Source organism: Symphalangus syndactylus, chromosome 20 (genome assembly GCF_028878055.3).
Source record: "Symphalangus syndactylus isolate Jambi chromosome 20, NHGRI_mSymSyn1-v2.1_pri, whole genome shotgun sequence".
NCBI lineage: Eukaryota > Metazoa > Chordata > Mammalia > Primates > Hylobatidae > Symphalangus > Symphalangus syndactylus.
The window spans coordinates 23,056,345-23,083,093 of NC_072442.2; the positions used below are offsets into that span (position 1 = coordinate 23,056,345).

At 53.3% G+C, this 26,749-nt stretch overlaps 2 protein-coding genes across 3 annotated transcripts; one reads left to right on the top strand and one right to left on the bottom strand.

The window, feature by feature from the left end:
* The first annotated feature begins 433 nt into the window (after nt 1-433).
* Nucleotides 434-12,412, top strand: RASL10B (RAS like family 10 member B). 2 transcript variants are annotated; one of them, XM_055257512.2, is made up of 4 exons: nt 434-661; nt 3,917-4,279; nt 9,298-9,422; nt 9,912-12,412. In XM_055257512.2, exons 2-4 carry the CDS (start codon nt 4,064-4,066, stop codon nt 10,180-10,182), a joined length of 612 nt encoding a protein of 203 aa, XP_055113487.1. In that variant the 5' UTR covers nt 434-661; nt 3,917-4,063; the 3' UTR covers nt 10,183-12,412. The 2 variants fall into 2 exon arrangements, with proteins under 2 accessions (XP_055113487.1, XP_055113485.2); XM_055257510.2 differs by lacking the exon at nt 434-661 and adding an exon at nt 796-2,602.
* A 991-nt stretch (nt 12,413-13,403) lies between these two features.
* Nucleotides 13,404-22,370, bottom strand: GAS2L2 (growth arrest specific 2 like 2). Its single transcript, XM_055257281.2, has 6 exons — nt 21,597-22,370; nt 18,899-19,140; nt 17,934-18,041; nt 16,722-16,818; nt 15,900-16,152; nt 13,404-15,295 (listed from the first exon to the last, which is right to left on the bottom strand). Exons 1-6 carry the CDS (start codon nt 21,979-21,981, stop codon nt 13,738-13,740), a joined length of 2,643 nt encoding a protein of 880 aa, XP_055113256.2. The 5' UTR covers nt 21,982-22,370; the 3' UTR covers nt 13,404-13,737.
* Between the last annotated feature and the right edge of the window lie 4,379 nt (nt 22,371-26,749).

The window sequence follows — 26,749 nt, forward strand, 5'->3', positions numbered from 1 at the left end:
ATGTGGAGGTCACGCATTGGCAGGGGAGACCTTCTTTGTGCCAGCCAGCTCTGCCTTTCACTGCGGCAGTGAAGGGTGAGAGTGATCACCCTTCGCTTAGCCCTTGAGGAGGGTGGAGGAGCAGAGCCTGGATGTCTCTAACACACAGTGCAGGGCGCACGGTTCAGGGCACACAGTGGCCTGGTGACAGGCCTGGGCGAGGGGCATATGAGGCCAAGAGTCGGAATGAGCAAGGCCTTGAGGGCTTTCCCATGCCTTTCTACCCCTCCTCCAGGTTACAGCTAAATTCCCGCAGGGAGAGTCTGGAGGGGTGTGAAGGTCGAGGCCAGGGATTAAAGAATTCGTCCAGGGCCGCCCAAGCGAATATGTCAGGCTCAGGGACCCAGCGGAATGCCAGCCCGCACCCCCGCCCCCCCTCCTCCTTCCAGCGCGAGCAGGCGGCGCGCTCCGGAGGGAGAGCTGGGGCTGGAGGTTCCTACCCCCTCGGCGGCCCGCATCTGCCCCCACGCGCCCGCCCTGAGCCCTCCCCGACTGGGCAGGCGGGGGCGCCCCCGCTTCTCTCCCCCCGGGCGGGGTAGCCGGGGGGCAGCGCCGGAGCCCGGGGGGAGCTCAGCCCCGCCGACCGGCCGGCCAGGGCAGGGGGCAGCTAGGACCGCCCCGGGTAAGCGGCGGGAGGAGGGGAAGCGGTCAGGGGTGGAGCGGGGCCGGGGCAGGGGCTGGGGGGATCGGGCCGGGGTCGGGGGAGGAGGAGACGGCCTGGGCGAGGGGCGTCCGGGACTAGGAGGGAGCCGGCGGGCGGGCGGGGAAGCGGTGCGGGGCCGCCACGTGAGAGCTGGAGCTGGGGGTGGGGGTGCCTGCAAGGTGCTGGAGGTGGAGAGCGAACTGGGCTTCTACATCCCCCCCAAACTCCTACCAATCAGGTCATGGGCAGCGCAGCATCCTCTGTCGCCCCCAGCCCACCCCCAGGCGAACGTGGTTGGAACAAACAGCTGGCAGACTTGTGACCCGGCCCTCGGGATCCGCGAAGCCCCCGCTCGCAGCCTTGGGCAGCGACCCAGGTGTCCAGACGCAGGGAAGGGGACGGAACAGGCTTCGCCCCCTGTGTGTGCCTCTGGTCTCTTGCCTCTCTTTCTGGGCAGTCTCTTGCCGGGCGCTGTCTGCAGACTCACTGCAGAGCGCAGGCCTTGGGGAGAAAGCGCTCAGGGGCCTGGGCCCTGCTTCTTGGGACAGCCCCCTCCCTTCCGCACTCAGCCAAGGGTGTTGGATTAATATACTCTTAGATCCAGGACCTCTGCCTGGAAAGAAGGAAGGGGCACCGATCGCTTCTGAGTTGGGGACAGGGCCACACTTGGGCCTGGTGAGTTCCAGGAGGCTGGCCCCAGCCTAGGGGCCTCCTGCGCCCCCTCCCTAGCTCCTGGGCAGTGCCCCTCTTGCATTTCCCTGCCACTCCCCAGAAAGGGCTGGTTTCTGGGCAGGGAGTGTGGTGTCCGGGACAATCTGCAGGTAGAGTGTATCCTAGAAAGCTCTGAGCTGCCACACCCAGAGAGAGGCCAGGACTCTTCTTGGCGTTCCTTGCCCTCTCTTCCTCCCCTAGGACTCCCCACTCCCCACCTGCCTGTGCTGGTTATGTAATTAACCCAGCTGAGTCTCTCTGCCATGCTGGTGGTAGTGGTGTCCAGGGATGCCTAAGGGGCTTCGGGACCTGGAGGGACACATGGGGAGGAGGGATAGGTACTTCCCCCTAGTTGGGAGCCCATGTAAGTGTATAAACACCTGTTGGAGAAGGGACACTGCATGGGGCAGGAAGGAGTTCAGGGTCCTAATCTTAGTTAACAACTCAACTGGCTATGAGGTCTTCACTTCCCTAAGTCACTGGGTTTTTTGGGGGGTTTGTTTGTTTTTAAACCTTCAATAAAATGAGAAGAATCTCTCACACACACACCGCATGCATGTGAGCTCATGCAACAGTAGATAGCAACCCCTCCTGGGATTGCTAGGAGGTGCCATTGCTAAGTTTGTGGGAAACTTAGATGAATGAATGACCCCTGCCCCTAGCAGTGGTCACTGTTTATTGAACACCTGCTCTGGCCTAGGCACTGGGCTTTACATGCACACGTCATAACACTCTATTAAGTTTCTTGCCCAAGGTCACACTTCAGGTGAATGGCAGAGCTAGGAATCAAGCCCCGGCGGTTCTCATTCCACATCCTGACCTGTATTTACTATGCTGTGTGCGCACATACCCCGTGGAGTGAGTCCTCTGAACCAGGACAACCTGGGGGACATTCAGCTGTGGCTTGTGCATATGTGGGAAGCACATGCATCTGCAGAAAAGTATGCACCCATGCGGAAAAAGCATGGCCTTGCCAGAATCCGGCGAACCCACCTGCCCTGGACCCAGTTAGCAAGTGCTGATGTCACCCTCCTGGGAATCCAGACAGGAGGTCTCAGGCATGTAACAGCCTCTCTGGTCACCATCACCAACAAAAGAAGAAAGGTTCTCTCCTTTTCCTGGCTTAAGAGATCTACTTGGATTTTCTCAGAAGTAGGGGCTGTTGACCTCATTTTACCTATGTGCAGAAGGATGGCTCCAGTTGAGAAGGTGATTTGCCCACTGACCTGCAGCAAGGACACACCAGAGCTGAGAGTTATACCCGGGCCCTAAAGTCACTGAAACTGAGCAAGCAAGGAGCTAATGAATTCATATCAAGGCCCAACCCCCTAGCAGCCCTTTTCTGGGCACCTGCTATGTGCCAGGCCCTCTGGGCTCTAGGGGATGCCAGAGAATGAGACCCAGGCCTTGGCCTGTATGCATTCACTGGTTAGAATCACTGAACTTGGCCAGGCGCGATGGCTCATGCCTGTAATCCCAGCACTTTGGGAGGCCAAGGTGGGTAGATCACCTGAGGTCAGGAGTTCCAGGCCAACATGGCGAAACCCCATCTCTACTAAAAATACCAAAATTATCCGGGTGTGGTGGCAGGTGCCTGTAATCCCAGCTACTCAGTAGGCTGAGGCAGGAAAATGGCTTGAACCTAGGAGGTGAAGGCTGCAGTGAGCCGAGATCATGCCACTGTACTCCAGCCTGGGCGACAGAGTGAGACTCTGTCTCAAAAAAAAAAAGAAAAAGAATCCCTGAACTTGAAAGTTGGAAGAAGTACTGCGACATCGTAGAAAGGAGTAGCTGCCCTTCGGGTTGTGATTGGGCACACTTCTTACCCCTTCTAAGCTTCTCTCTGAAGTGGGAATAACAGTACTTATCCCTTAGAGATATGGTACTGACCAAGGATAACCATAAGGGCATGCCAGCAGAGTAAGCGCTCAGCAGTGTTGCACCCCAGAGGCAATGTGGTCACCTAGTGCAGAATTCTCAACTAGGGGCATTTGGAAATGGGGGCAGGGGGAGTTTTTGGTCATCGTGGTGTCTGGAGGCTGGCAGTTACCTCTTGGGAGCCACGGAAAGCAAATGTCCTGCAATGTATGGGCAGTCCTGCACAATCGAGTTCTCTCCCCACAAAATGTCAGGAGTGCCAGTACTGAGACACACCTGCGCAGTCCCACCCATTCAGGAGGACACAGACTCAGAGGTGTTGCCGTCTTGTCTCAGGCTCTGTGGGGAAGCTGGGATCAAACCAAGTCCAATGCCCTTCCCTCTCTGCTCTGCAGCCTGTTTTGGTTGGAGTTGGACCTGGAGAAAAGTCAAGTCATAAGTCAAGAAAGAATGGGCCCTACTACTGGAATGCAGGGAAAAATGGAGGAGGGATGGAGAGGTTTTGGAAAGGTAGCCACAGGGGTTCTGGGAAAGGGAAGGCATTCCAAGTGGCAGTAACAGCTTCAGCAAAGTCCCAAAGGTGGAAAAGTGCAGGACACGTCCAGGGATAAGCCGGTGCACTAAGCCCACCTCTTGTCCCCACAGTCCAGGTGGAGGCCACAGAGGACCCAGGGCAAGCAGAGGCAGCAATGGTTGGTCCTGACGGTGGCTGAGCCCCCAGCCCCTGGAATATGCAGCCCTGGGGAGCCCCAGACAGCGGCAAGGACGAGGTGGCGGAGTGGGGCGGGAGGCATGGTCTCCACCTACCGGGTGGCCGTGCTGGGGGCGCGAGGTGTGGGCAAGAGTGCCATCGTGCGCCAGTTCTTGTACAACGAGTTCAGCGAGGTCTGCGTGCCCACCACCGCCCGCCGCCTTTACCTGCCTGCTGTCGTCATGAACGGCCACGTGCACGACCTCCAGATCCTCGACTTTCCACCCATCAGCGCCTTCCCTGTCAATACGCTCCAGGTAGGAGGACCCTGGGGGGCATGGGTTAGTGGGGAAATGGATGGGTAGGGGAGAGGCTGGATTCCAAACTGCTATAGCTTGGGCCCTATCACTGAGTTTGGGAGCTCCACACTGCACCTTAGGCCACTCTGCTTAGAGCCGTTCCAGGAATCCATTCATTGGTGTGCTAGTTTATTTAACAAATATTTGATGACCGTTTAATGTGTGCCAGGCCCTGCAGTGGGCACTGGTGCAGAATGATGAGCAAAAAATTTATGGAATTTGCTTTCAACAAACTCATAGTCTGATGAGAAAAGGCTAACATGGTGTGATAAGTGCTATGATTGGAGGGGCAGGGAGCTGGGGCAGCCCGTAAGGGGGCATCTAGGCCATCCAGATGTGTTGGGGTGGAGTTGGGGGGTCACAGAGGGTGATGTCTCAACTAAGTGGGTTTTAGGCAGGTAAGAGGCAGTAGAGAAAAGGACAGGGAACACTAGGCTGCAGTGAGTGTTCGGGGCTGTGCCTACCACAGCCTCACTCCACGTCCTCTGGAGAAGGGACAGCAGCAGAATAGACGGGGCCCTGGGAAAGGTGTGTTCTCGGAGACTGTGGAGACTCCAGTCAGGTCTCTTGCCCAAGGCCCTCTTAAGTGATGCTCTGCCCCTGACCTCAGGACCTGCCTGCTGGGCACCCTCCCTGCCAGGTTTGGATTTAAATGCCCCCAGGGTCCTCGCTTATTGTGTTCCTTCCCCACTGCCTGCTGGAACCGGGCCCTCTTGCCCTCTCTCAACCTCTGACTTGAGAGGGAGTGGAGAGAAAAAGGAAGCTGAGCTCTAAGACATGTTTGCTCACTGAAGGAAGCCTCTGACCAGAGTGTGCAGAGCTTTTCCAGGAAGGACAGGCACAGTGGTGGAGGCCCAGAAGGCAGGGGACAAGGCTCGTCCAGGTGTGACTGAGCAAATCAAGCAGTCTCTCAGGCTGAGACCCTGGGCTGGGAGCTGGCGGGCAGCTCAGCACTCAGCACTCTCAGCAACACCAGGCAGGAAGGCCCTGGCCTAATCTGCCGGAGACACCTGTTTCACCCATCCCAGGCACCTGCAGTCAGGAGGAAAGATGGAAGCCTGATCCTGCATCTGCTCTGGAAGCAGTGAGGCTGAGCCTGTCAGGGCAGACAGTCTGGGTGCAGGGCCTTCTAGTTCTCTTCTAAAGGAGACTTTAACAATCACCTGATTGGACATTCAAATCTTGCTCCAAGACTATACACTGAGCTTTGTTTATTTCATCTTGCCCCCTTTACCTTGATTCTTGCCACACTCTCTATAACCATTCTTACCGAATTTTTCTTTCTTTTTTAAAATTTATTTATTTATTTATTTTAGATGGAGTCTCCCTCTGTCTCCCAGGCTGGAGTGCAGTGGCACGATCTCGGCTCACCGCAATCTTCGCCTCCCAGGTTCAAGTGATTCTCCTGCCTCAGCCTCCTGAGTAGCTGGATTACAGGCGCCTGCCACCACACCCAGCTAATTTTTGTATTTTTAGTAGAGATGGGATTTCACCATGTTGGCCAGGCTGGTCTCAAACTCCTGACCTCAAGTGATCCGCCTGCCTAGGCCTCCCAAAGTGCTGGGATTATAGGCATGAGCCGCCGCGCCCGGCCTCTTATCAGATTTTTATCCATACTTTCAGTGTTCCTTTACCCAAGTAAGAAAATGCATTCTTCCACTTCTTACATAAAGAACAAAACAAAAACAAAAGCAAGAACCATACTGTTCTGTACCTTGATTTTATTTTATTTTTAAAATTTTTTGTATAGATGGGTCTTCTTGTGTTACCCAAGCTGGTCTCGAACTACTGGCCTCAAGCGATCCTCCTGCTTTGGCATCTCAAAGTGCTGGGATTACAAGTGTGAGCCACCGTGCTTGGCGCTGTACCTCAATTTTTTTAACTTGCTATTATAACCTGAAGATTTTTCCAGGCCATTATCTAGAGGACTTCCTCATTCTTTTTCATGGCCACACCCTACTCCATTGAAGAGCTATACCATGGAGTCCTTTCTTGTTGGACAAGTGGGTGGTATCCAGTCTTGTGCTGTTTCAAACAATGCCACAATGAATAGCCTTGTAGATAAGTCATTTTGAACATAAGTAAGTATATCTGTGGGATCAATTCCCAGAAATGGCATTGCTGGAAATGGCACTGCTGGATCACAATGCCTGGGAATGGCATTGTGAATACAGAGCCAGGTGAGGTGGCCCATGCCTATAATCCTAACACTTTGAGAGGCCGAGGCAGGTGGATCACTTGAGCTCAGGAGTTCGAGACCAGCCTGGGCAACATGGCAAAACTCCGTCTCTACCAAAAATACAAAAAATTAGCCAGGCATGGTGCTCCATGCCTGTGGTCCCAGCTGCTTGGGAGGCTGAGGTGGGAGAATTGCCTGAGCCCGGGAGGTTGAGGCTGCAGTGAGCTGAGATAGCGCCACTGCACTCCAACTTGGGTGACAGAGTGAGGCCCTGTCTCAAAAAAAAAAAAAAAAAAAAAAGTGTGACTGTAACTGGAGTTTGGAGGGGAGGTTATTTCCAGATTGCCCTCCATAGCAGTGGCGTATGCTGTGCTCCTGTGAGCAATGTCTATGAGAGCTGGTTTTCCTACAGTCTTGCCATCAGAGTAGATCGTCAAACTTTTGACAATATATTTGACCATCTGAGAGATGAGATATGATACTCTCCTTGTAGTCTCCATTTGCATCTCTGATCATGAGTGAAATTGAGCATCTTTTCATAGGTTTAAGGGCCTTTGTGTTTCTTTTTTCAAGAACTATTGATGTCCTTTGCCCATTTTTCTATTGGGTTGTTGGCTTTTTTCTTCTTGACTGACCCTGAGTTTTGGACTCTAAGATATCCAAGATTTCACTCCTGGAGCCCAGTAAGGGACTTTCGGCAGAGAAATACCGTGTAAAAGGCATCCTCAAGGCACCAAAGGTTAAGTATAAAACCTAAGAATCCTGATGGCCACCGTCTGAAAATAAAATAATACATTCTTCTCCAATGCTAGATGAGATAGAGCCCAGGAGAGTAGTGTTTCCTGGGTGTGAGCCTCAGTGTGTTCTGCAGCCCCTTCTATCAGAGGAGGAAGCTGAGATTATCAGGTGCTTGCAACTCACCAAAGGAATTATCAGCAAATGCATGGTTGAGATGCAGGTGGCTGAGCCTTGTCCCTGAAACTGGACTCCCTTTCTATCGCTCCTTCTCTGTCTTGACAGAGCCCCAAGATGGCTTTTTACAGTTTGGAACCCTGCTTCCTCCCTTCAATCAAGGGGGAAGGGATAAGCTAGCCAATCAGGGGCCTTCCTCCTCTCTCTTTTAGGAACCCCCAGAGAGGAGTGGGTGGGAGGAAGCCAGGAGTTCCCCTCAAGGAGGCAACATGTTGGGGGAGAGGTGGGGCTGTCACCCTCAAAAGCTGGCAGCTGCTCCCTCTCCCCAGCAGAGAGCTTGAAGAGACTGGGAGCCTCTCATCCCTCCCACTTCTCACTGATCTCCACTGGTCTTGGGGGATCGTGGGAGCATCCGTATACACAGGTTCCAGGCTCCCGGCTCCCGGACATCACTGTGTCCAGCAGAATGCAGGCTTCCCTGGCCTAAGAAACCAGTTTCCTATGGTTTTAGGTTTGTCCTCGGCATCCTCCCGCTGCACCGAAAATTTAAACCTCAGCACAAAGAAAAGATGCCACATCATCTCCCTAGGGAAATCCACTGCGGCGTCTTCTAAGCCTTTGAGTTGGGAAGTGCTGCTCTGAAGCTGGACTTAACTCTGCTCTACGGCCGCCAAAGTCGTTTCCTTTTGATCCTTCTTGGGAGTGGAGAACTGTAGTCCTCCTCTGTGCCTGGCCCCTGCCCCACTCAACTCAGATGCTGGGACAGGAGACATACCTCCACCTTCTTCTAGTCTTTCGCCTGGGCTTTGGTGGGAGAAGACTCTGGTTTCCTTTGTCCTTGGAGGCCTCTGTCCCCCCAACTTTAGGGACCCCCTTCTTTCCACACACTGGCTGCCTGGAACTGCTCTTGCAGCTGGCACGTTGACTAATGAATCTCTTAAGGAAACTTCTCTTTAGTGTACTTGGCCTTTCTAGGAGTCTCTTCAACTTGAGCTGTACCCCCCAATCCCTTGAGAAGTTGCCACAAACATTCAGGAAGTTCATCTCCCTGGAGCTGCCCTGGAGCCCTACTCTACATCAGCCCATTATGCATCCAGTCTGAATCTTTTTCTGTTTCTCAAGCCTGAGGGCAGAGAGAAGCATACAGAAGGGGCACATCAGGTAGCAGTCTAAGGGCAGTGGCAGAGGCAGGAGTTGCATTGATCCCAGCTTGGGCCATGGAGAGCTCACCAGCCCAGGTAGTGCCATTAAGGAGCACCTGCTTTGAGCCAACAGTGCTAGACACTCGGAGGAAGAGGGAGTATATAAAAATGAGGATGGCCTGGCTGTGGCCTTCTCGGGAGCTCACAGCAGAAGTGGGGAACTGGAGATGGAACAGCTCTAATGAAAGTATAATCGAAGGATTGTTAGAACACAGGAGATGAAGGGAGTAGTCACCTGCTTGCAGGAAGGATGGGAAATCAGGAAGCTTCTTGGAGGTGGCGTCACTTTACCTGAACCTTGGAAAATAGAATTTTAACAGGCCCAACACCCAGCTCAGAGCTGGACTCTTAAGAGGTACTTAATAAATGTACTTGTTGAACAAAGGCCTCGATGGATGGATGAGGGGACAAAATGGAGCAAGGCAGAGCTAAGCTCCAGATGTGCACAAGACAGTGCAGTGGCCCTGAAGGCCAAACAATGTGACCTGCTCCATCCTGGCTTGGGAATGAGGAGGCTACAGCTCCTCCATTCTCCCTGGGCCTGGTCTCCTGGGGATGGTCGGACATGGAAGGCTTCAGGTGCAGTGGCAGGTGAGAGCACTGCCCCTCTGACGGGAGGTGTCTGGGGGCTAGGGGAGCCCTCATGGCTGCTCTGACCCTGGTACTGGCTGGGGATATTGCAGGAGTGGGCAGACGCCTGCTGCAGGGGACTCCGGAGTGTCCATGCCTACATCCTGGTCTACGACATCTGCTGCTTTGACAGCTTTGAGTACGTGAAGACCATCCGCCAGCAGATCCTGGAGACGAGGTGAGAGGCTGGAACACAGCCCATTGCCACCTCTGTGGATGCCCCAGTGCTAGCCAGTCCCTGTGAAAAGGGGACAGTATAGGGACACAGATAGAGGTATATGTGTCCTAAGATTTCCACACATACACTCAAACATGCATACATTTGCTGTCCCCATTTCTGTCAACTCATGTTGGGACCCTGGCTGTGGGGGTGGCAGTAGTTAAGAACTGGGACTTCTGGAACAACACTTCCAGGGCCACTCAGCTGCATGACTTGAAGCCAGTAAACATTTAAGCCTATGTCCTCATCTGTAAAATGGGGATAACGGTAGAACCCATCTTTTAGATCAGTTGTGCTGATCAGAGACTATAACAGCTCCAGGGCTTAGGGCTGCGCCTGGAGAAGAACATATGGTGGTGGTAGTATTGGCCAGGCACAGCCTGCCCTGCTGGGAGTACAGCGGTTGTGAGGCTGACAGAGTTCTGAGCTTCCTGCCTCGCCCCACAGGGTGATCGGAACCTCAGAGACGCCCATCATCATCGTGGGCAACAAGCGGGACCTGCAGCGCGGACGCGTGATCCCGCGCTGGAACGTGTCGCACCTGGTGCGCAAGACCTGGAAGTGCGGCTACGTGGAATGCTCGGCCAAGTACAACTGGCACATCCTGCTGCTCTTCAGCGAGCTGCTCAAGAGCGTCGGCTGCGCCCGTTGCAAGCACGTGCACGCTGCCCTGCGCTTCCAGGGCGCGCTGCGCCGCAACCGCTGCGCCATCATGTGACGCCTGCGCGCCCCTCGGGCTGCACCGGCACTGGCCGAGCGGAGGGCGGGGCCGTACTGCGGGGCTGGGGCGGGGAGCGGGCGGGAAGTGGAACTGTGACGGTCCTGGCCTGAGGCCCCTGCAGCCACGCATCTCCCGGTGAGAAGCAGAGCGCGAGAGGGAGCCTTCCGTAACTGCTCAGCCCTGCCCCCTGCCCCCGTGGCTTCCTGGGACAGCCGCCTTCAGTGCTGTATTTAGTGCAGTGCCCGGCCCGACCCGCGGGGGTGCCACAGCCTTTTGGGATGGGGGTGAGCGTGCAATGGAGGCTGGGGGTGGCGAGGTGCCGCCTTGGCCGGGCCCCCACCTGTCTTCTCCAGAATGTGTCTGTCTTTGCCTGGTGTCTTCCTTTCCCGTGTCCGCCCACCCCAGCGTCTGTTGGTACTTACCTGTCTCACCCACCCTTCAGTCCCCCCCCAGCTCCGCTCACAGGGCTCTCATTTCGTCCATCCCCTTGTCGCAGATCCTGGCAGCTTCTTTGTGAGGCCAGGCCTTCCGACTGTCAGCACCACCGGCACAGGGCAGAGATGCAGGTGGCCCAAGGACCACGATCAAGGGGTCCGGGGGGCTGAGGTCCCAGATCAGTGAGGGGAGAAGGTTGAGCTCTCCGGCTTCCAGGGAGACCTCCCCGCCCAGCAGCCCCCAGAGACACAACAACCTACCTTCCAGCCTTAACTCGATGGTCCGTCCCTGCCAGGTGCCCCTCACTCTTCCTGACCCCAAAGCCAGATCACCCCCTGGGTTAAAACTTTTTCTTTTTTTTTTTTGGACAGAGTGTGGAAAGGGAGCCCCCCAAAGGATAGCTTCTTTTTCATGATGCCAGGCTCCAGTCCTTTATTCCCTCCTGCATACTGCAATCTGGTCTGTCAGACTGGGGAATGTTGGGTTCTGGGGTATGGTCGTGGGCAGGATGGTGCCCAGAAGGGGGTCAGGTTGTCCCAGTGAAAATTCTGTTGCCCCGTCTCAACCTCATCTGACTACTCCAGACTCTGCCTGCCTCAGATCTCAGACTATTCTGATTAATCTGGGGAAGAACAGAGCCAGGGAAAGAATGGTGGGGACCCCTGTGCTTGGGGGAGACACACCTGCATCTTCCTCCTGACACACATGGAGGCCCTCAGGATCTGACACCCTCTTGTCCCAACACCAGTCAGCCCTATGCCCTAACTCACTCCGCCCCATTTTCTCCGGCTGCCTGGCCGGGTTTCTACCTCTCGTCACCGGAGCTGATCACTGTCAGTTTTGTACCGATTTAGAAATAACAATAATAATGAAGATTCTAGGAATGGCATGAGGGATTGATGGGGGACTTGGAGGGAGGGAGAAGTGGTGCCCTGTCCCCTGCTCCCCTGGCCAAAGAAAGCTGTCATTGAGGCTGAGCCCTCAGCCCTGGCCTGGTAGGAGGACAGCAGGGTCCCTTGTTATAAGAGGGGCAGAGAGGACAACTCCGCTTTGAGTTGGAGAGGACAACTCCAACTTAGCCAAGGCTGCAGCATATAGACCAAGAAATCAGGTAGCCCAGAGTGGTGATGGAGCAGAGTCTGGGGGAAGGGTTGTGGGTGGGGAATTTATCACCAACATCCATTGTAGGGGGAATCTATGATTCTGCTTCCCTGGTGGATTCCTACTCTGTCCACCAAGTGGGGGATAGCACAGCCCCACAGCAACCGCCCTGACCTTGGGCAGTCTAGTGTTACTGCATTCTAGTCCCTGCTGTGCTGCAGGACTTCGGGCAAGTGACCTGCCCTCTGTGAGCCTCCCTCTGACACAGAGGAGGTGGCTCCCCTTCCCCACACCTTAGAGTGGCTGGGAGGGTAACAAAGAGGGCCTGCCCCTTTAGTCTCCTGCACCCCTGCCCCCTGGTTCACCAGAGGGAGGGGATGAGGGATGGCAGCATCTCATATGCCCCATCACCAACTCTGAGGCACCTGGGGTGGGGGGGGCGGGGCCCAGGCCTCTGGCTGCTCCCCTGTGGGAGCCATTGGAATGTATCCCCTGACAGGCCCCCTCCCGCCTCCACCTCAACCCAGGTCTTGGATTTCAGGTCCCTCCACCCCCATTCTGAGTCTCTGTCCTTCTCCTTCCACCCCCTCCCAGGGTTTCCCACCACAGGGTCTGGAAGTGTGTGTGACGCCCATTGAGCTGTTATCCAAGTCAGATTAAAAATCAGGGAGTGTTTTCCCTCGTTTCTGTACCAAGGTGTTGGCTCCATTCCTCATGGTAGGAGGGGAGGGGTCCCCACAGGGCTTGCCTGCTGAGCTCCGTGTGGAAGGAGGGTGAAGGTGGTGAGGTGGCCCCCAGTCCCAAAGCCCAGGTCAACAGGGAGACCACCGGTGAAGAGTTTGGGACTTATCACCTTTCCACCTAACCCCAAACCCTCCAACTAATTCAAACCATTCAGAAGGGAAGCAGAACTTCTCCCCTGCCACTGTCTGGAAAATTTCCATAATGGGACTCAATCCCAGCTTCTCCGTCTGCGTCTCGTCCTTCCCACTCAAGGCTGAGACTTTGCAGCCTCTCAGTCATAACTTCTTGGATGTAGACGTGTTAGGAACACTTTCCGCCACCCGTCTTGTCCCTGAGTGATCTCAGGTCCCAAACTCCAGAGCAAAGCTTTGAAGTCTTGGGCAAGGGTGCCTTGTGGGAGCCTGTGTGTTGAGGGCAGGACTGGCCTCTGTCCGTGGTGCTGACCCACCAGCCACTTCCAGGAAAGATGGGGCTGCCTGGCAAGGTTGGCTGAGCCTCAAAAGAGGAAGCCTCTCTCACCACCAACTCCTTCCTTCTAGTCCCCATCTCCTCCAGTGGGATAACATCTGAAGCTATGCCTCCCCACACGACCACAGTCCTAGAGTGAGAGACTCAAGAAGCTGGGGGGCAGGGGGAGGCGGGCTCAGTGGTTCACATCTTTAATCCCAGTGCTTTGGGAGGCCAAGGCAGGAGGATCGCTTGAGGCCAGCCTGGACAATATAGTAAGACCCCATCTCTAAAAAATAAAATAAAATTAGCCAGGTGTCATGGCACCTACCTGTAGTCCCAGCTACTTGGGAAGCTGAGGTGAGAGGATCACTTGAAGCCTGGGAGTTCGAGGCTGCAGTGAGCCATGATAGCCCCACTGCACTCCAGCCTGGGCAACAGAGCAAGACTCTGTTTCTGAAATTTGAAAAAAGAAGCTGGGGCTCAAGGGCAGAATCACATGTGTTTAATAACTAATGGGAGTTATGGAAACAGGTGGGCATGGCCAGGGGCCAGAGGCCAGGAGTGTGGTGAGCTGTTCTAGGGGAGACTAATGAGATATAGGATGGTCCCACTGCCCCGGCCTACCTCTCGAGTTGGAGTGAGAGCAGTGGGTTGCCCCTTTGCTCAGATGAGCAGATGGAGTCTATATTTGTCTTCTGACCCACTCCTGCCCAAGGCCTTGTGTGGAGGTGAGGGAACATCCCTTCTGTTCCCGCAGCTGTGAATCCAGTGTATACGTGGCCTTCCTTTTTGCTTCCCTCCTACCCAACACGTTCATGTGCCTCAGACCCAGGACTCCTCCTCAGGCGGAAGTGGAGCTTGATCAAGCCGGTGAGGTCGCAGGCCCTCTGGAGGTTGGGGGCTGCTCTCCAATGGAGCAGCTGGCTCTTTCTCCTCCTTTCCTTCCTCCCCTTCCTCACCTACTGAAGCTCCATCCACCCGGGATGCCTCCCCTCCCTTGCTGCCCAGCACAGCTCTCAACAGCCTGTCCCTGGGGGGCGGCCTGGCTGGACCCAGGAAGACATAGGCCAGTGGCTTGGGGATTCGTGAAGGCTGCTTCTCAGGCCTATGGTCTCTCCGGGGCCGAATCTTGGGTCTCAGCTTCAGCTTGTAGATGGACGGGACCCTCTTGGGCTTCCGGAGAGTTCTCCTGCCCTTGCACAGACATGCCTTGGCTTTGTCAGAGTTGGGGTCCAAGGGCGAAGGTGTGGGGGCCTCCGGGCTGGCAGATGCAGTAGGAGCCGAGCAGTCCTGCCCTCCCTGAGATGGGACCTTCCTCATGTGGGTGCCCTTGGCACTCAGGCTTGCCTTTGTCCTGGGCCCATTCTTTCTGGCTCCCAACTTCCCTTTGAGGCTTCCCAGCCCTGGGGTAACAGCTGGCTTAGGGGAGCCAGTTGGGGCTGCCTTCCAGGCTTCCAGGTCCACTTTAAGGAGGGGTGGGGGGCCCTGAGCCAGTTCCTGGATGACTTTGTCATAAGGACCCCCAGGCTCAGGCCACTGCCCAACCAGGCTGGGGACGTAGACCCCACTGCGAGGGATGACCCTAGACCTTGTGCCCTGCGGACAGGCACTCCTGACTTCTAGCAGCTTCATGCTGCCCAAAATCTCCTCTTCAAGGCTGCAGTAGATGGCTTGCTCCTTGTTCCTGCCCAGGGGCAGAGGTGTGCACCGCCCCTCTTGCTCCTGTGGGCCCAGGTCCCAGGACTCTCTGACCTCTGCCATGACCTGGATGTCCAGCTGCTGGTCCTCCTGCCTCACTTCCACAGAGCAGTCCCCTTGCGTGGACCCAGCCAGGTCCACAGTGACGGCCCTTAGTGGGATGGGGTCTCTCCCAAGTTCTGTCCTGGGACTTCCACTTGCAGCACCAGGAAAGCTCCTTCCTGGGGTCGGGGGGCGAGCAGGGGGCAGCCGGATGGGGATCTTGGTTAGGCCTTGGACAGGGGTTGGAGAACGGACAGACTCTGGCTTCCTGAACTGGAAGAACGCACCCTTGGCCTCATCCCGGAGTGGCAGCCTGAGGCCCAGGCACTCGGCTGGGCTACAGGAACGAGGCAGGGGAGGTGGTCTTCTTGCTGATACCCCTTCGGTGGTGGCCTCAATGGCTTGGAGTCTTTGGGGAGTGGGGTTCCTGGCATCTGTTCCCCAGCTGTCTGTTTCTTCATGAACCCAAGATGTGGGAATCCTTCCCCTGGGGAGTTCAGGGGGGTATCTCTTCTCCCTCTTTCCTGACAGGGTACACTGTGGGTCTCTGCCCTTTTGGGTAGATGAGGACTGGGGGCTGGGTGGGCTGTCCCCAGCTGTCGACTGCCTCCAAGATGGGATGAGAGACCTCTCCTGGCACCTGAAAGGGAGAATCACAAGGCTGCAAAGGGAGACTCATCAGGCCGGCAGGGTCATCTAGTGTGGTCCCTGGCTTTGGGAAGTGACAGTCTTTCCCCAGTGAGAACACCCAGGGGGCTAGACTTCATGCTGAATGAAACTTATGCTCCCTCTCCTCCGTGACTGCCCAGAAATCCTCCTTATGGCAGTCACCGCCTAAGTCTATTTGCCCTTGTTCCCTGTGTAGCAGATAGAAGGAAGCCTGATCCTGGCCTGAGGTGACTTCAGATCCTTCGAGGGATGGCCTCAGACCAGTTGCAGGGCAGTGGAGAGACAGAGGGGAATGCACAGTCTCTGTCTTAGTCTCTGCTCTACCATGAAATGGTAGGAAACCTTGAGTAAGTCTGTTCCATTTCTGAGCTTCAGCCTCCTCATCTGTGAAATGGGAAGGCATATGAAGTGACCACATTATCCCAAAGGTACTGGGTGTGCTTCTGGTTCCAAAACCTGTGGTCTCAGGGTAGAGGCACTGCCGAGGATCTGCTCCTTTTATCTTGGAGTGTGGTGGCCTCTGAGAATGTGCACTCCAAAGGAAAAGGAGCCCCTTCCCTGTCTCTTCCCCATACCTCAGGAATGGTGCCGTCTCTCTGGAGGCCCCCGTCCCTGCTCCCCGTTCCCTGCGGGGTCTGGGGGAGGATGGGATGGGGGGCGTCAGCCTTCGGCCTGAAGAGGTATATGTCTTCCAGTCCACAGGGGGTGGCGGGCTCTGTGAGCGGCTGATGGTCATTGTAGGCTGGGTCTGTGAGGGTCCATCCTGTACCCTTACTTCATGCTGCACTGGTGGGGCCAGGGGCTTCAGGAAGCTGCCTGGCTTGTGTGCTACCAACAGTCCCCCAGAGAAAGGAGAGGAGAGAAGTGTTCAATTCCTGCCGATGGGGCCCATCGTTCCTCCCCCAGTGGTCCCATGCCCCGCATCCCACATTAAAAACAGTGGGACCTACAGTGGCAACACCGGAGTTTCTTTACAGGAGGGGCTTAGGGGACCCAGCTGGGGGATTTATTTAAAGCTATGTTTGTAGTGCAGGTACACAACTTTCCCTTAGAGCATGTGCTTATTTGGAGTGGCTGGAGACGTTGATGGAGATTATGGAAGAATTAAAGACCTTCCAAGTCACACTTGGTGCCAACACTGTGGATCTCAGAGCCAGACCTAAGCTCTGCTAAAATGCACCGTGGCCAAATGCTGCTTCTGCATGTGTTGCACACCATCTTGTGGCGACATTTAGTACTGTACTGTGCCCAACTACTGCCTTCCTTCTTCCAGCCTCCCCCACATACCTCTTCCCCCTGGAGATCAGACATACCTCCCACCTCTGCCTCCAGCCTCCCAACCCAGAGCTATGCCTCTTCAACCAGCCCCACAGGGAGAGGACCCTCAGGGGACTCACAGAGGGATGTGCAGCGGCAGGGGTCATGTTTGTCCAGATAATGGCCCAGCGTGTCCCAGCCGCCCCCTACACGTACCATCACATGGTTCCGGAGGATCTGGGGGGGCAAGGGTGAGGTTAAGGGCGGGGTGGAGGGCAGCCCCTCTTCCTGGACCAGCTTGCAGGCTTCCGGCACCCACTCAGGGATGCTCTCATCCATGTACTCATCCACACGTAGATGTATGTGTGTGCTGTAAAAAGGCAGCCCGAATCTCCTCCTCCATGACTGGCATCAGATAACACAGGCGGTCAAGGTGGGAGCCAGGCTGAAAGCTGTCCCACAACTGGTTAAGGGATCCCAAAGGCATTGTATAGCCTGCCCCCAGAGCTCTCCTTTTGCTGTAAACGGTTTTGCATCTGTACATGCCTATACCCCAAACAGGGCCCTAATGCCACTGGCTTTGCCCCTGTGGCCTGTGTGGGGAGCCCATGGGAGTCCTGGTCCCACTCCACCCTCAGGCAAGTCACGTGTGTCTTCAAGCTTCAGCTTCCTGTGTTGGAAAGTGGGGCCACAAGTTCTTGCCCCTACCTGCATCACAGAGCTATTGCCTCAGGTCTAGGGGAGGGCCCAGAGAGCTGGCTCTGCTCCCAGGTGTGGCCTGTGCCCAAGGAAAGGGCTAGGCCATGCCCCGAGCTGCTGGCCACTCACGTGGGTACAGACCATTTCTGGTGAGGCACAGCCAGGTATTGGGGTAGGAGGCACATTTTCAGACCTGTGCTGCTACTCACTCTGCTGAATGTACCCCCAGGCAAGTGGTAGGGGTGGAACTGGGGCCATGCACTGCAACCAAACTCGGGATTCTCAAGCCACTTCCTCTAATCAAGTCTATGGGTGGAGTGGAATGGAAAAGTGTGGGCACCCTTCTCCATACCCCACTCCGCCTGAGAACATGCTCTAGACTAGGCTACGGGGGAGGAGAGGGAGGGTGGTGGCTCTGGCTGCCCTGATGGGAGGAGGAGATAGGCTTGCCACCCTTGCCAGGGATCTCCTGGAATTCTCCCAGGGAGAGAAGGAGACCTCCAAGGCCTGATGGCTTGGGGTGAATGATGACTTAGTGTCATTTTCCTCAAGCCTGGGCAAGGTCCCATATTCTGGGAGACTTACTGTCATTGTCCCAAGCCTGGGCAAGAAACCCTATTCTGGGGGTCCCTTGGCCCCCAGCCTGGACTTACCCGGATGAAGATGAGGGTGTTGGAGTCGCCCACGCGGTACTTCCCCTCAGACACTTTGACCATGGAGAACTGCACTGGGCACGTGCAGTGGCTCACAAGGTTCTGCACCTGCAGGCGGGTGGTGAACTCAGCCCTCTCCTTTGCCCACTCTGGGTCAAAATGGGGGGCCTACCTGCCCCCAGGTCACCCCTGAGGTTTCTGCTGAGGTCAGGGCTGGGGAATGAGAAGCAAGGAGGGAGTAGATAAGGCTGTAAATGACCCAGTGAGAACAAGACCTGGGTGGTCACCCATGGACCTACCACCTACCATGAGGTCCAGAGCTGATGGAAGTGGCGGAGTGTCACAGGGGGACTGTGGGATCTGACAGGCTCAGGTCAGTGCCCTGTATCCACCGCGTCATAGGCTTTTCATTAAGAAACCTTTCTGAGCTCCATTTTCCCCAGGGGTTAACCACACAGAACTAACTGCTGTGAAGTGGCCCTCTGTGCAGACCCTGTTCCAAACACTTTGTATGTGCTGGCTCATTTAATGATCACAGCATTCATAGAAGGTAGGTGCTGTTACTGTCCGCATGCTGCAGATAAGGGAAGCCAGACACAGGTTTAATAATTTGCCCAAAGTCACACAGCTGCAAAGCAGTGGAACTAAGACTTGAACCAGGGTGTCTCGGAGAGTGCCACAGTCGGTGTTCTTGAAAACTGTCCCAGCAGGGGTTAAATGAGAGGGGCATCCAGTGCTGGGTTGGTAAGAACGCCTGAGAAACGACATGGTCATTAATTACTATGCGTGGTTAGGGTTGAGGCTCAGAGTGGGACCGTGCCTTAAAGCCACACAGTGAATTCGGGTCAGGGTGGACAGTGGAGCTTAAGAAGGGGGTGAGTTAGAGGGGGCTGGAGTGGGACTGGGGAGAGGAGCACGAAGGACAAAGGGAAGGGGGCCCTGAGGGCGTGTGCAGAGCCCCTCACCATCTGGTCCAGGTTGCGGAAGTGGCAGGGCTGGCGCCTGGGGGGCGCTGGCGGCGAGGGGTCGGGCGGGGGCAGGGCCAGCTCCCGCCGCACCTCCTCCTCGATCTCCTCCTCCAGCTGCACGAGTGTGGGCGCCGCAACGCCAAAGCGCCACGCCCGGCGGCCCAGCTCCAGCAAGCACAGCACCACGTTCTTCACGTTCTTGCGCAGCACCAAGTCCTCCGTCTCGAACATCAGCACCTCTGGAGTGGAGGTGGGGAGAAAAGGGCAGAGGCAGCGTGAGCCCCCAGAGGACCTGAGCCTCCGGGGCAGGGGCGAGCGGGGAGGAAAGCCCTGGGGTCATCCCCGGTCTGGGGCAGCAGACATGGGGAGTGGTTTGGGTCTCAGAATCTTGGGGTCAAGTCAGCTGCCTAGGAGGGGTCTGGGCGGAATTGCTCAGGTGCTGGGTACAGACACGCGGCCCATCTCACAGGAGAGGCTGCGGGTGGGAAGCGGTGACAGCAAAGCAAAGGGACCTGGAGACTGGCTGTGAGTGTGGATGAGAGAAGGATGAACTCCACCTTCCCCTCTCCCCACTCAGCTTACCTGGATGGGTCCAGGAGCAGGAAGCGGTTTGTTCCACTTTCCAGCCACGCCTCTTCCCCTCCGATCTCCGCCAGGCATCTCAAACTCAGCTCCCACCCAGGCCCAACCAGGCATGCTGAGGACATGCTCTGGAGCCAATCACTAAGGCTGGAGTCCTGACTCATTACCAGCCGCATGACCTTGAGCTAGACCCTGAGCCTCAGTTTCCTCTTCTGTAAAATGGGGATGTAGTCTATTTCGTGGGGTTGTTGCGAAGATTGGATATGCTAATAGTTGTTAACCATTCACAATGTCCGGCACATGCAAGCATTCCTTAAAGCACTAGCTTCTATTAACCTTCCAATTCTGCTCCTCAGTGCCCGGCCACCAGCCAATAGCCCAGGCCTGACACTTTCCCCAGTCTCACCCCTGCCACCTTTGGCCTGGAGAATGGCGCAACATCCAGTCTCATCCCATTCCTGGTTTCAAGGCCAAGGAGATGAAGGATCCTGACATGTCACTCCCTGAGCCCTACAAGCCCCAGCATGATGGGGCCCCTCCCTGGCGTCATCCCATCTGTCTCCTCCCATGTTCTGTCCTCATCCTAACCCTGTGCCCTCACCACCAGGCTCTCCCTAGTCATTCACACACCGTGCTTTTTCTGTGCCTTTGCCCCTGTCATCCCCCCTGCTTAGAATTTCCTTCCCACAAACTTCTATTTATCCCTCAAGACTCAGGCCAGCTGGGTGTGGTGGCTCACACCTGCAATCTCAGCACTTTGGGAAGCCAAGGCGGGCGGATCACTTGAGGTCAGGAGTTCAAGACCAGCCTAGCAAACATGGTGAAACCCCATTTCTACTAAAAATACAAAAATTAGCCGGGCGTGGTGGTGGGCACCTGTAATCCCAGCTACTCAGGAGATGAGGCACATATAATCACTTGAACCCAGGAGGTGAAGGTTGCAGTGAGCCAAGATCAAACCACTGTACTCCAGCCCGGGCGCGGTGGCTCACGCCTGTAATCCCAGCACTTTGGGAGGCCGAGGCGGGTGGATCACGAGGTCAGGAGATCGAGACCATCCTGGCTAACACAGTGAAACCCCATCTCTACTAAAAATACAAAAAATTAACCGGGCGTGGTGGCGGGCACCTGTAGTCCCAGCTACTAGGGAGGCTGAGGCAGGAGAATGGCCTGAACCTGGGAGACGGAGCTTGCAGTGAGCCGAGATGGTGCCACTGCACTCCAGCCTGGGCCACAGAGCGTGACTCCGTCTCAAAAAACAAACAAACAAACAAACAAAAAAACAAGCCACTGTACTCCAGCCTGGGTGATAGAGCGAGACTCAGTTTCAAAAAAAAAAAAAAAAAAAAAAAGACTCAGGCCAAATCCCCTTCCTTTATGATGCAAACTTTCTTGACCCCATTCCACCTAATCAGGCTGCTATTTCCTCCCCTGGCTCCCAGCACTACACCTCTACTTCAAGCCTTTGCCATAGTAGGCTATAATTTACATATCTATCCCTCTACCTCTCTCTTTTTTTTTTTGAGACGGACTCTCACTCTGTCACCCAGGTTGGAGTGCAGTGGCGCCATCTCAGCTCACTGCAACCTCTGCCTCCTGGGTTCAGGCAATTCTGCTATCTCAGCCTGCCATTATGCCCAGCTAATTTTTGTATTTTTAGTAGAGACAGGGTTTTGCTATGTTAGGCCGGGCTGGTCTTGAACTCCTGACCTCAGGTGATCCACCCCCCTCAGCCTCCCAAAGTGTTGGGATTACAGGCTTGAGCCACCGCGCCCAGCCTTCTGTCTCTCTTGCTAGACCATGAATTTGTTGGGCGCTGGGTCTCTTTCCTGTCTGTCCTTGGTGCCCAGCAAAGTGCTCAGCACAGAAGAGGTGCTTGATATATGCTTATTGAACTAATCATCAACAAACATTTATTGATCATCAATATATTTATTTATTGAGGATTTACTATGAGGTGGGGAAACTGAGGCATGAAAAAGAGCTGGTTCAAGGCAAATCTAGAATGAGGATCCAGGCTCCTGCCCCCCAGAGCTAGCCTGTGCATTTGAGAAAGGACCAATACCCCCAAGATAAGCATCTGGGATGGGGGATGAGGGTGCAGCGTGGTTACCTTGGATGCCCATCTCCTTTCGACACCACTGGATGAAGTTGGAGACATTGTCCCTGGCCTGGAAGGTACCTGGCTGGGCGGCCCCATTGCAGGAGACTCCGACCCGGGGCATGGGAATCTTCTGAGCTTGGGCAGGTGCCTCAGCCAGGAAGGCCAGGGCAGCGTCAGTGACAACGTTGGCATGTCGGCACAGCACCAGGCCCGTTTCCAGCACCTGCAGGAAGTTGGCCGCGTCGATGTCCAGCCCATAGAGGTCGCGAAGCCACTCAGCCAGGTCTTCCTTCATGGCCTCCAGGTACTGCTCACTTGACTTGAAAGGCCGGATACTGCACACAGGCGGCCCTAGGGTCCTGGGCTTCCTCCTGCCTCCCGCAGGCTGGGACATGGCTGGACCCCAGCAGGGGAGGAGGTGGGCACCTCCCCTCTCCCACTGCCTCCTCTTTCCTCCCGCCGCTGCTGGGTCTCGGCTGGGTTCTCCCTGATTCTGAGGTTCCCGTGTACTCGCTGAGAGCCCAGGACCTCCAGCGCTGCTACTTGCCACTGGCTTCAGCCGCCAGGCCAGGCCCAGCCCCTGCTCCCCCACATTCCTCAGTCCTTGCCAGAGCTTTCCCTGGTGGCCCTGCAGCGACCTTGCTCTCAGGCTGCCCAGTCCACTCAGAGTTCAGCCCTCTCAGGCCGGGTGGAGGTGAGGACACTCCTCTCTTTCCCCAGGGCTGGAGAGATCAAGCTGGCTGCCTCCTGCCTTCTGCTGGCTGCGGCCACAGAGCCTGGTGTGGCTGCCGGCCTCCCCACTCTGCTTTTCTCCCCTCTCCTTGGAGACAGCGGCTGCTACAAACACTCCTTGTTAACCCTTCCCAGCAGGCGAGGACTGCCCTGCAGAACCCAGGGAGAGGGAAGAGAGGCTGGGGCTGGCTTCTCTCACAGAGCTGGCCAAATGGGAACTTTGGGGGAGTGGAGGGAAAGCAGGGGTAGGGGTTGCCATACCCCTTGGTGTTTAGTGAGTACAGGAGAATGGGAATGAAACAGACATAGAAATAGAGCCCCAAACTCATGAGTTTAGCCTTAAGTCCTGTGTGACCATCATATGCTACCTAGCCTCTCTGTGCCTTAGTTTCTCAACTGTAAAATGGGGGTAATAATGTTTACCTTTTTGGTGTGTTGTGAGGGATAAAGAAATAATGTATGTGAAAGTATAGACCAACAGAACTCACAGGCAGGCACAGGTCCGAGTGGGTCCCAGTTCTCCTGGCAGCTCTGTTAGCACCACGATCCCCACTTTCTCTGAATAACCTGCCCCACCCCCTACACTAACCATGTGACTGTGCTAGAGCAGGCTGTGGGTCATAACACCCCACCCCCGTTTTGAACAAACAAGTCCCAGTCTCTGTTCTGTTTTGATTCTACTGCCAACGCTATTGGAAATATACTGTGAAGAGGGAAGAAAATTGGATGAGGAGACATCAGAAGAAGAAATTTTAGGAAGATATTATAATAATTCAAGCAAAAGTTATTCAAGCGAAAGCCTGGTGGCTTGGACCAGAATAATAACAGTAGATGAGTGACCAGTTTCTGGAGTGCACTTTTGCTCATCAGAAGAGCACAACAAAGCTTCCCATATCCTGTCTGGTCACCTGCATCTTCCATCTCTATCATGTCAAAGGTAGCAAGAAGCCATCAAGTTATTAAGTATAGTAAACCATTAACCAATAATAGTCTAAACTTTGTTTCCTGAATCGTCCAAGATCAGGCTGCAGACACATGCATTGATCCTTCAGTGCTCACAACCCACGAATAACACTTTCCTGTGTAGCCACATCACAACCCAAATCAGGGAGTAATCACTGTACTTCCATCCAGTCTTAACCTCTCACATTTATTTTAGTTTCCTCACCATCTTTAATGGTGAAACATTCTAACTAAGAATCACTTGTTATACCTTGCGATCATGTGTTCCCAATCTCTTTCCATGTAGAATATTTCCTTAATTTTCTCTTCACTTTCAAACCCTTGACATGTTTTTTTTAAAAAGATGGAATCTCACTATGTTGTCCAGGGTGGTGTTGAACTCCTGGTCTCAAGCAATCCTTCTGCCTTGATCTCCCCAGTAGCTGAGATTACAGGCCCGAGCCACCATGCCTGGCTTCCTTGACACCTTGAAGAATGTTCCTTAATGTTTATCTTTCTGATGTTTCCTCATGAGCAGATTCAGGCTGTGCACTTTGGTGGGGGATATCACAGAAGTGATTTGATGTTTTTCCACTTGGCACACAAGTTAGCTTTGTCCCATTACAGGTGACGTTAACTTCAATTGGTTGGTGAAGTGTTGACTCCTTGGTGTTCCCACTACATTTCTCCCATTTACTTCAATAGCATTTTATATGTACATACCTTAAAAACATGGGAACATGTCTCTATCATCTATTTCTACTGTGCTTGTCAAATGGTAATCTTCCAAATTCACGGTTCACATTACATTTATTAGTTGGCATTATACTCTAAGGAAAAGCTTTCTTCCCCTCACTTATTTATTCATCTATTTTATATCACTATGAACTCATAGAATATCATTTTATTCAACAGGTTATAACCTGTTGCTCTCATCATTTATTTGATACCCAAATTGCCCCAGATTTGTCTAATAAAACAAAGCTCCTTCAAATTGGTTTCTATCTTCTTTTTGACATAACCTCAGCCTTCTGGGAGCACTTAAGATATTCCAGACTCATCTTGTACTTTCCTTGTCCAGCCTTTGAATCATTCATTTCTCTGAGGAGCCCTTGTTCCTTTCAGTGGATAATAGTATTCAGAAACCAAAATTGAGTTGGAAATATATCTACACACACCCACCACCAGCATTAATATTTTTGCTTGACTTTCTATCTATACTTACATATTGAAAACCATGGGCCGGGAGCATTGGCTCAGGCCTGTAATCCCAGTACTTTGGGAGGCTGAGGCAGGCAGATCATAGAGGTCAAGAGATCAAGACCATTCTGGCCAACATGGTGAAACCCCATCTCTACTAAAAATATAAAAATTAGCTGGGCGTGGTGGCACGGGCTTGTAGTCCCAGCTACTTGGGAGGCTGAGTCAGGAGAATTGCTTCAACCTGGGAGGCAGAGGTTGCAGTGAGCCGAGATTGTGCCACTGCACTCCAGCCTGGTGACAGAGTGAGATTGTCTCAAAAACAAACAAACAAACAAACAGAAAGAAAACCATGAGTTCACATCCCCAATTCCAATTCAACACTGCAGGCTTCATTCTGGTTTTTTCCTTTTTCCATATTTGTAATTTTCTTCTCCTGTAGTGCAAAACTTGTCTTTCATTATCTTTGGTATGCTTGCTATTTGCTCAGTTCCCCTAATTGTAATCATTTCCATTCCCCAGTGGGTCACTGATCTAGACCGTCTGCCTCCTGTGGACTCTCCCCTCTCCTGAGCCACTTCCAACCACTCAGTCACTTTCCTCCCCTGGGTGGCACTCTCCAGCCGGGCTGTTCCTGTCTCACTTGACCGACCACTTTCCTGTCAGGGTTCTGATTCCAGCCCTCCCACACTTCCTCTAATTCTTTCTCACTCAGGATTTTGGGCTGAATGTTCAAAGAAGAAGGAAAGAAAAAAGGAAGACTTGTTTTCAAATCTGATTCTTTGGACCCCTTTAGAGTGTTACACTGTTCTATGATATTCCATAAAATATATTATTATGGGATAAGTATTCCACCAGACAGTTCCATTAAGAAGTTCTGCTCTCAATTCTTGTAAAAAGATTTTAAAAAAATCATGGATGGAGAAGTTACACTGATGTCCGTGAATGAATACAGTAGGGATGCTATTCATTGCCTTTCCCTCAAGAAAGCGCAATGGTCTGGGAATGCACTCCAGTTAATAATCCACATAGGCACAGACTGGCAGGGGTAATTTGTAAATGTGTGTCTGTGGCATCCACCACAATCCTGCAGACATCTGTTTTTAACTATAATTACACGAAAATACTAACATATTGATGGCTATATGATGTGACCATACATATCCATTATACTATTTAATAACCTTTTATTGATCAGATGAGAGTCCTTGTAGCACTAACAGAAAGAATATTTCTATAGTAATATAAATTGCCTCATCGTTAGATATTGAAGAATCTGAAATTCCATCCGGAATAGTGCTTTGTATTTATCTAAATTAAGCCTAAATTGGTTTTTAATGAATGTATTTTATTTTGTTAGTAGATATATGAAATAATTTTACATATCTCTGGGGTACAGAGTGATACTATGATATATATACAAAATGTAATGATCAAATCAGGGTAATTAGCATATCCATCATCTCGAACATTTATCATTTCTATATGTTATGAGCATTCAAAGTCTTCTCTTCTGGCTTTTTCAAAATATGCAATAAATGATTGTTAACCCATATTCCCCCTACAGTGCTAAAAAACACCAGAGCTTATTCCTCTTAGTTAGCTGTAACTATGTATCATTAACCAACCTCTCCCTGTCCTCTACCCACCTCTCCTTCCCAACCTCTAATAATTACAATTCTACTCTCTATGTCTTCAAGCTCAATCTTTTAAGCCCTTACATATAAATGAGAACATGTGATATTTACAGTTCTACACCTGACTTATTTCACTACAGATAATGTTCTCCAAACTCATCCACGTTGCCACAAATGACAGAATTTAATTATTTTTTATGCCTGAATAGTATTTTATTGTGTATAGATAGCACATTTTCTTTATTCTTTCATTTGTTGTTGGAGAAAAATGCATTTTTTTCTGTGGCTTGCAGTAGTCTGTTGATTATGTATATCTCTTCCTTTGAGGACCATTTTATTATTTATTTATTTATTTACATATTTTTGAGATGAGGTCTCACTCTGTCACCCAGACTGGAGTGCAGCAGTGTCATCTCAGCTCACTGCAACTTCTGTCTCCTGGGTTCAAGCAATTCTCGTGCCTCAGCCCCCACAAGTAGTGGGTGCATGCCACCACGCCTGGCTAATTTTTGTAGTTTTTGGTAGAGATGAGATTTCACCATGTTGCCCAGACTGGTCATTTAACAGACTTCATCTGAAGTCTTTTAACTCATTTAACAGACTCCATCTGAAGTCTTTTTTTGTTGTTGTTGTTTGAGATGGAGTCTTGCT

Excerpts from the sequence above, each read along its gene's own strand:
- GAS2L2 (XM_055257281.2), bottom strand. The coding sequence starts at position 21,981 with ATGTCCCAGCCTGCGGGAGGCAGGAGGAAGCCCAGGACCCTAGGGCCG. Across the intron at positions 16,819-17,933 it reads ACACCCTCATCTTCATCCGG|ATCCTCCGGAACCATGTGAT; the intron begins GTAAGTCCAGGC and ends TTGCCCCCCCAG. Across the intron at positions 16,153-16,721 it reads CTGCCGCTGCACATCCCTCT|CACACAAGCCAGGCAGCTTC; the intron begins GTGAGTCCCCTG and ends GACTGTTGGTAG.
- RASL10B (XM_055257510.2), top strand. The coding sequence starts at position 2,225 with ATGCTGTGTGCGCACATACCCCGTGGAGTGAGTCCTCTGAACCAGGAC. Across the intron at positions 2,603-3,916 it reads GGATGGCTCCAGTTGAGAAG|TCCAGGTGGAGGCCACAGAG; the intron begins GTGATTTGCCCA and ends TTGTCCCCACAG. Across the intron at positions 4,280-9,297 it reads TCCCTGTCAATACGCTCCAG|GAGTGGGCAGACGCCTGCTG; the intron begins GTAGGAGGACCC and ends GGGATATTGCAG.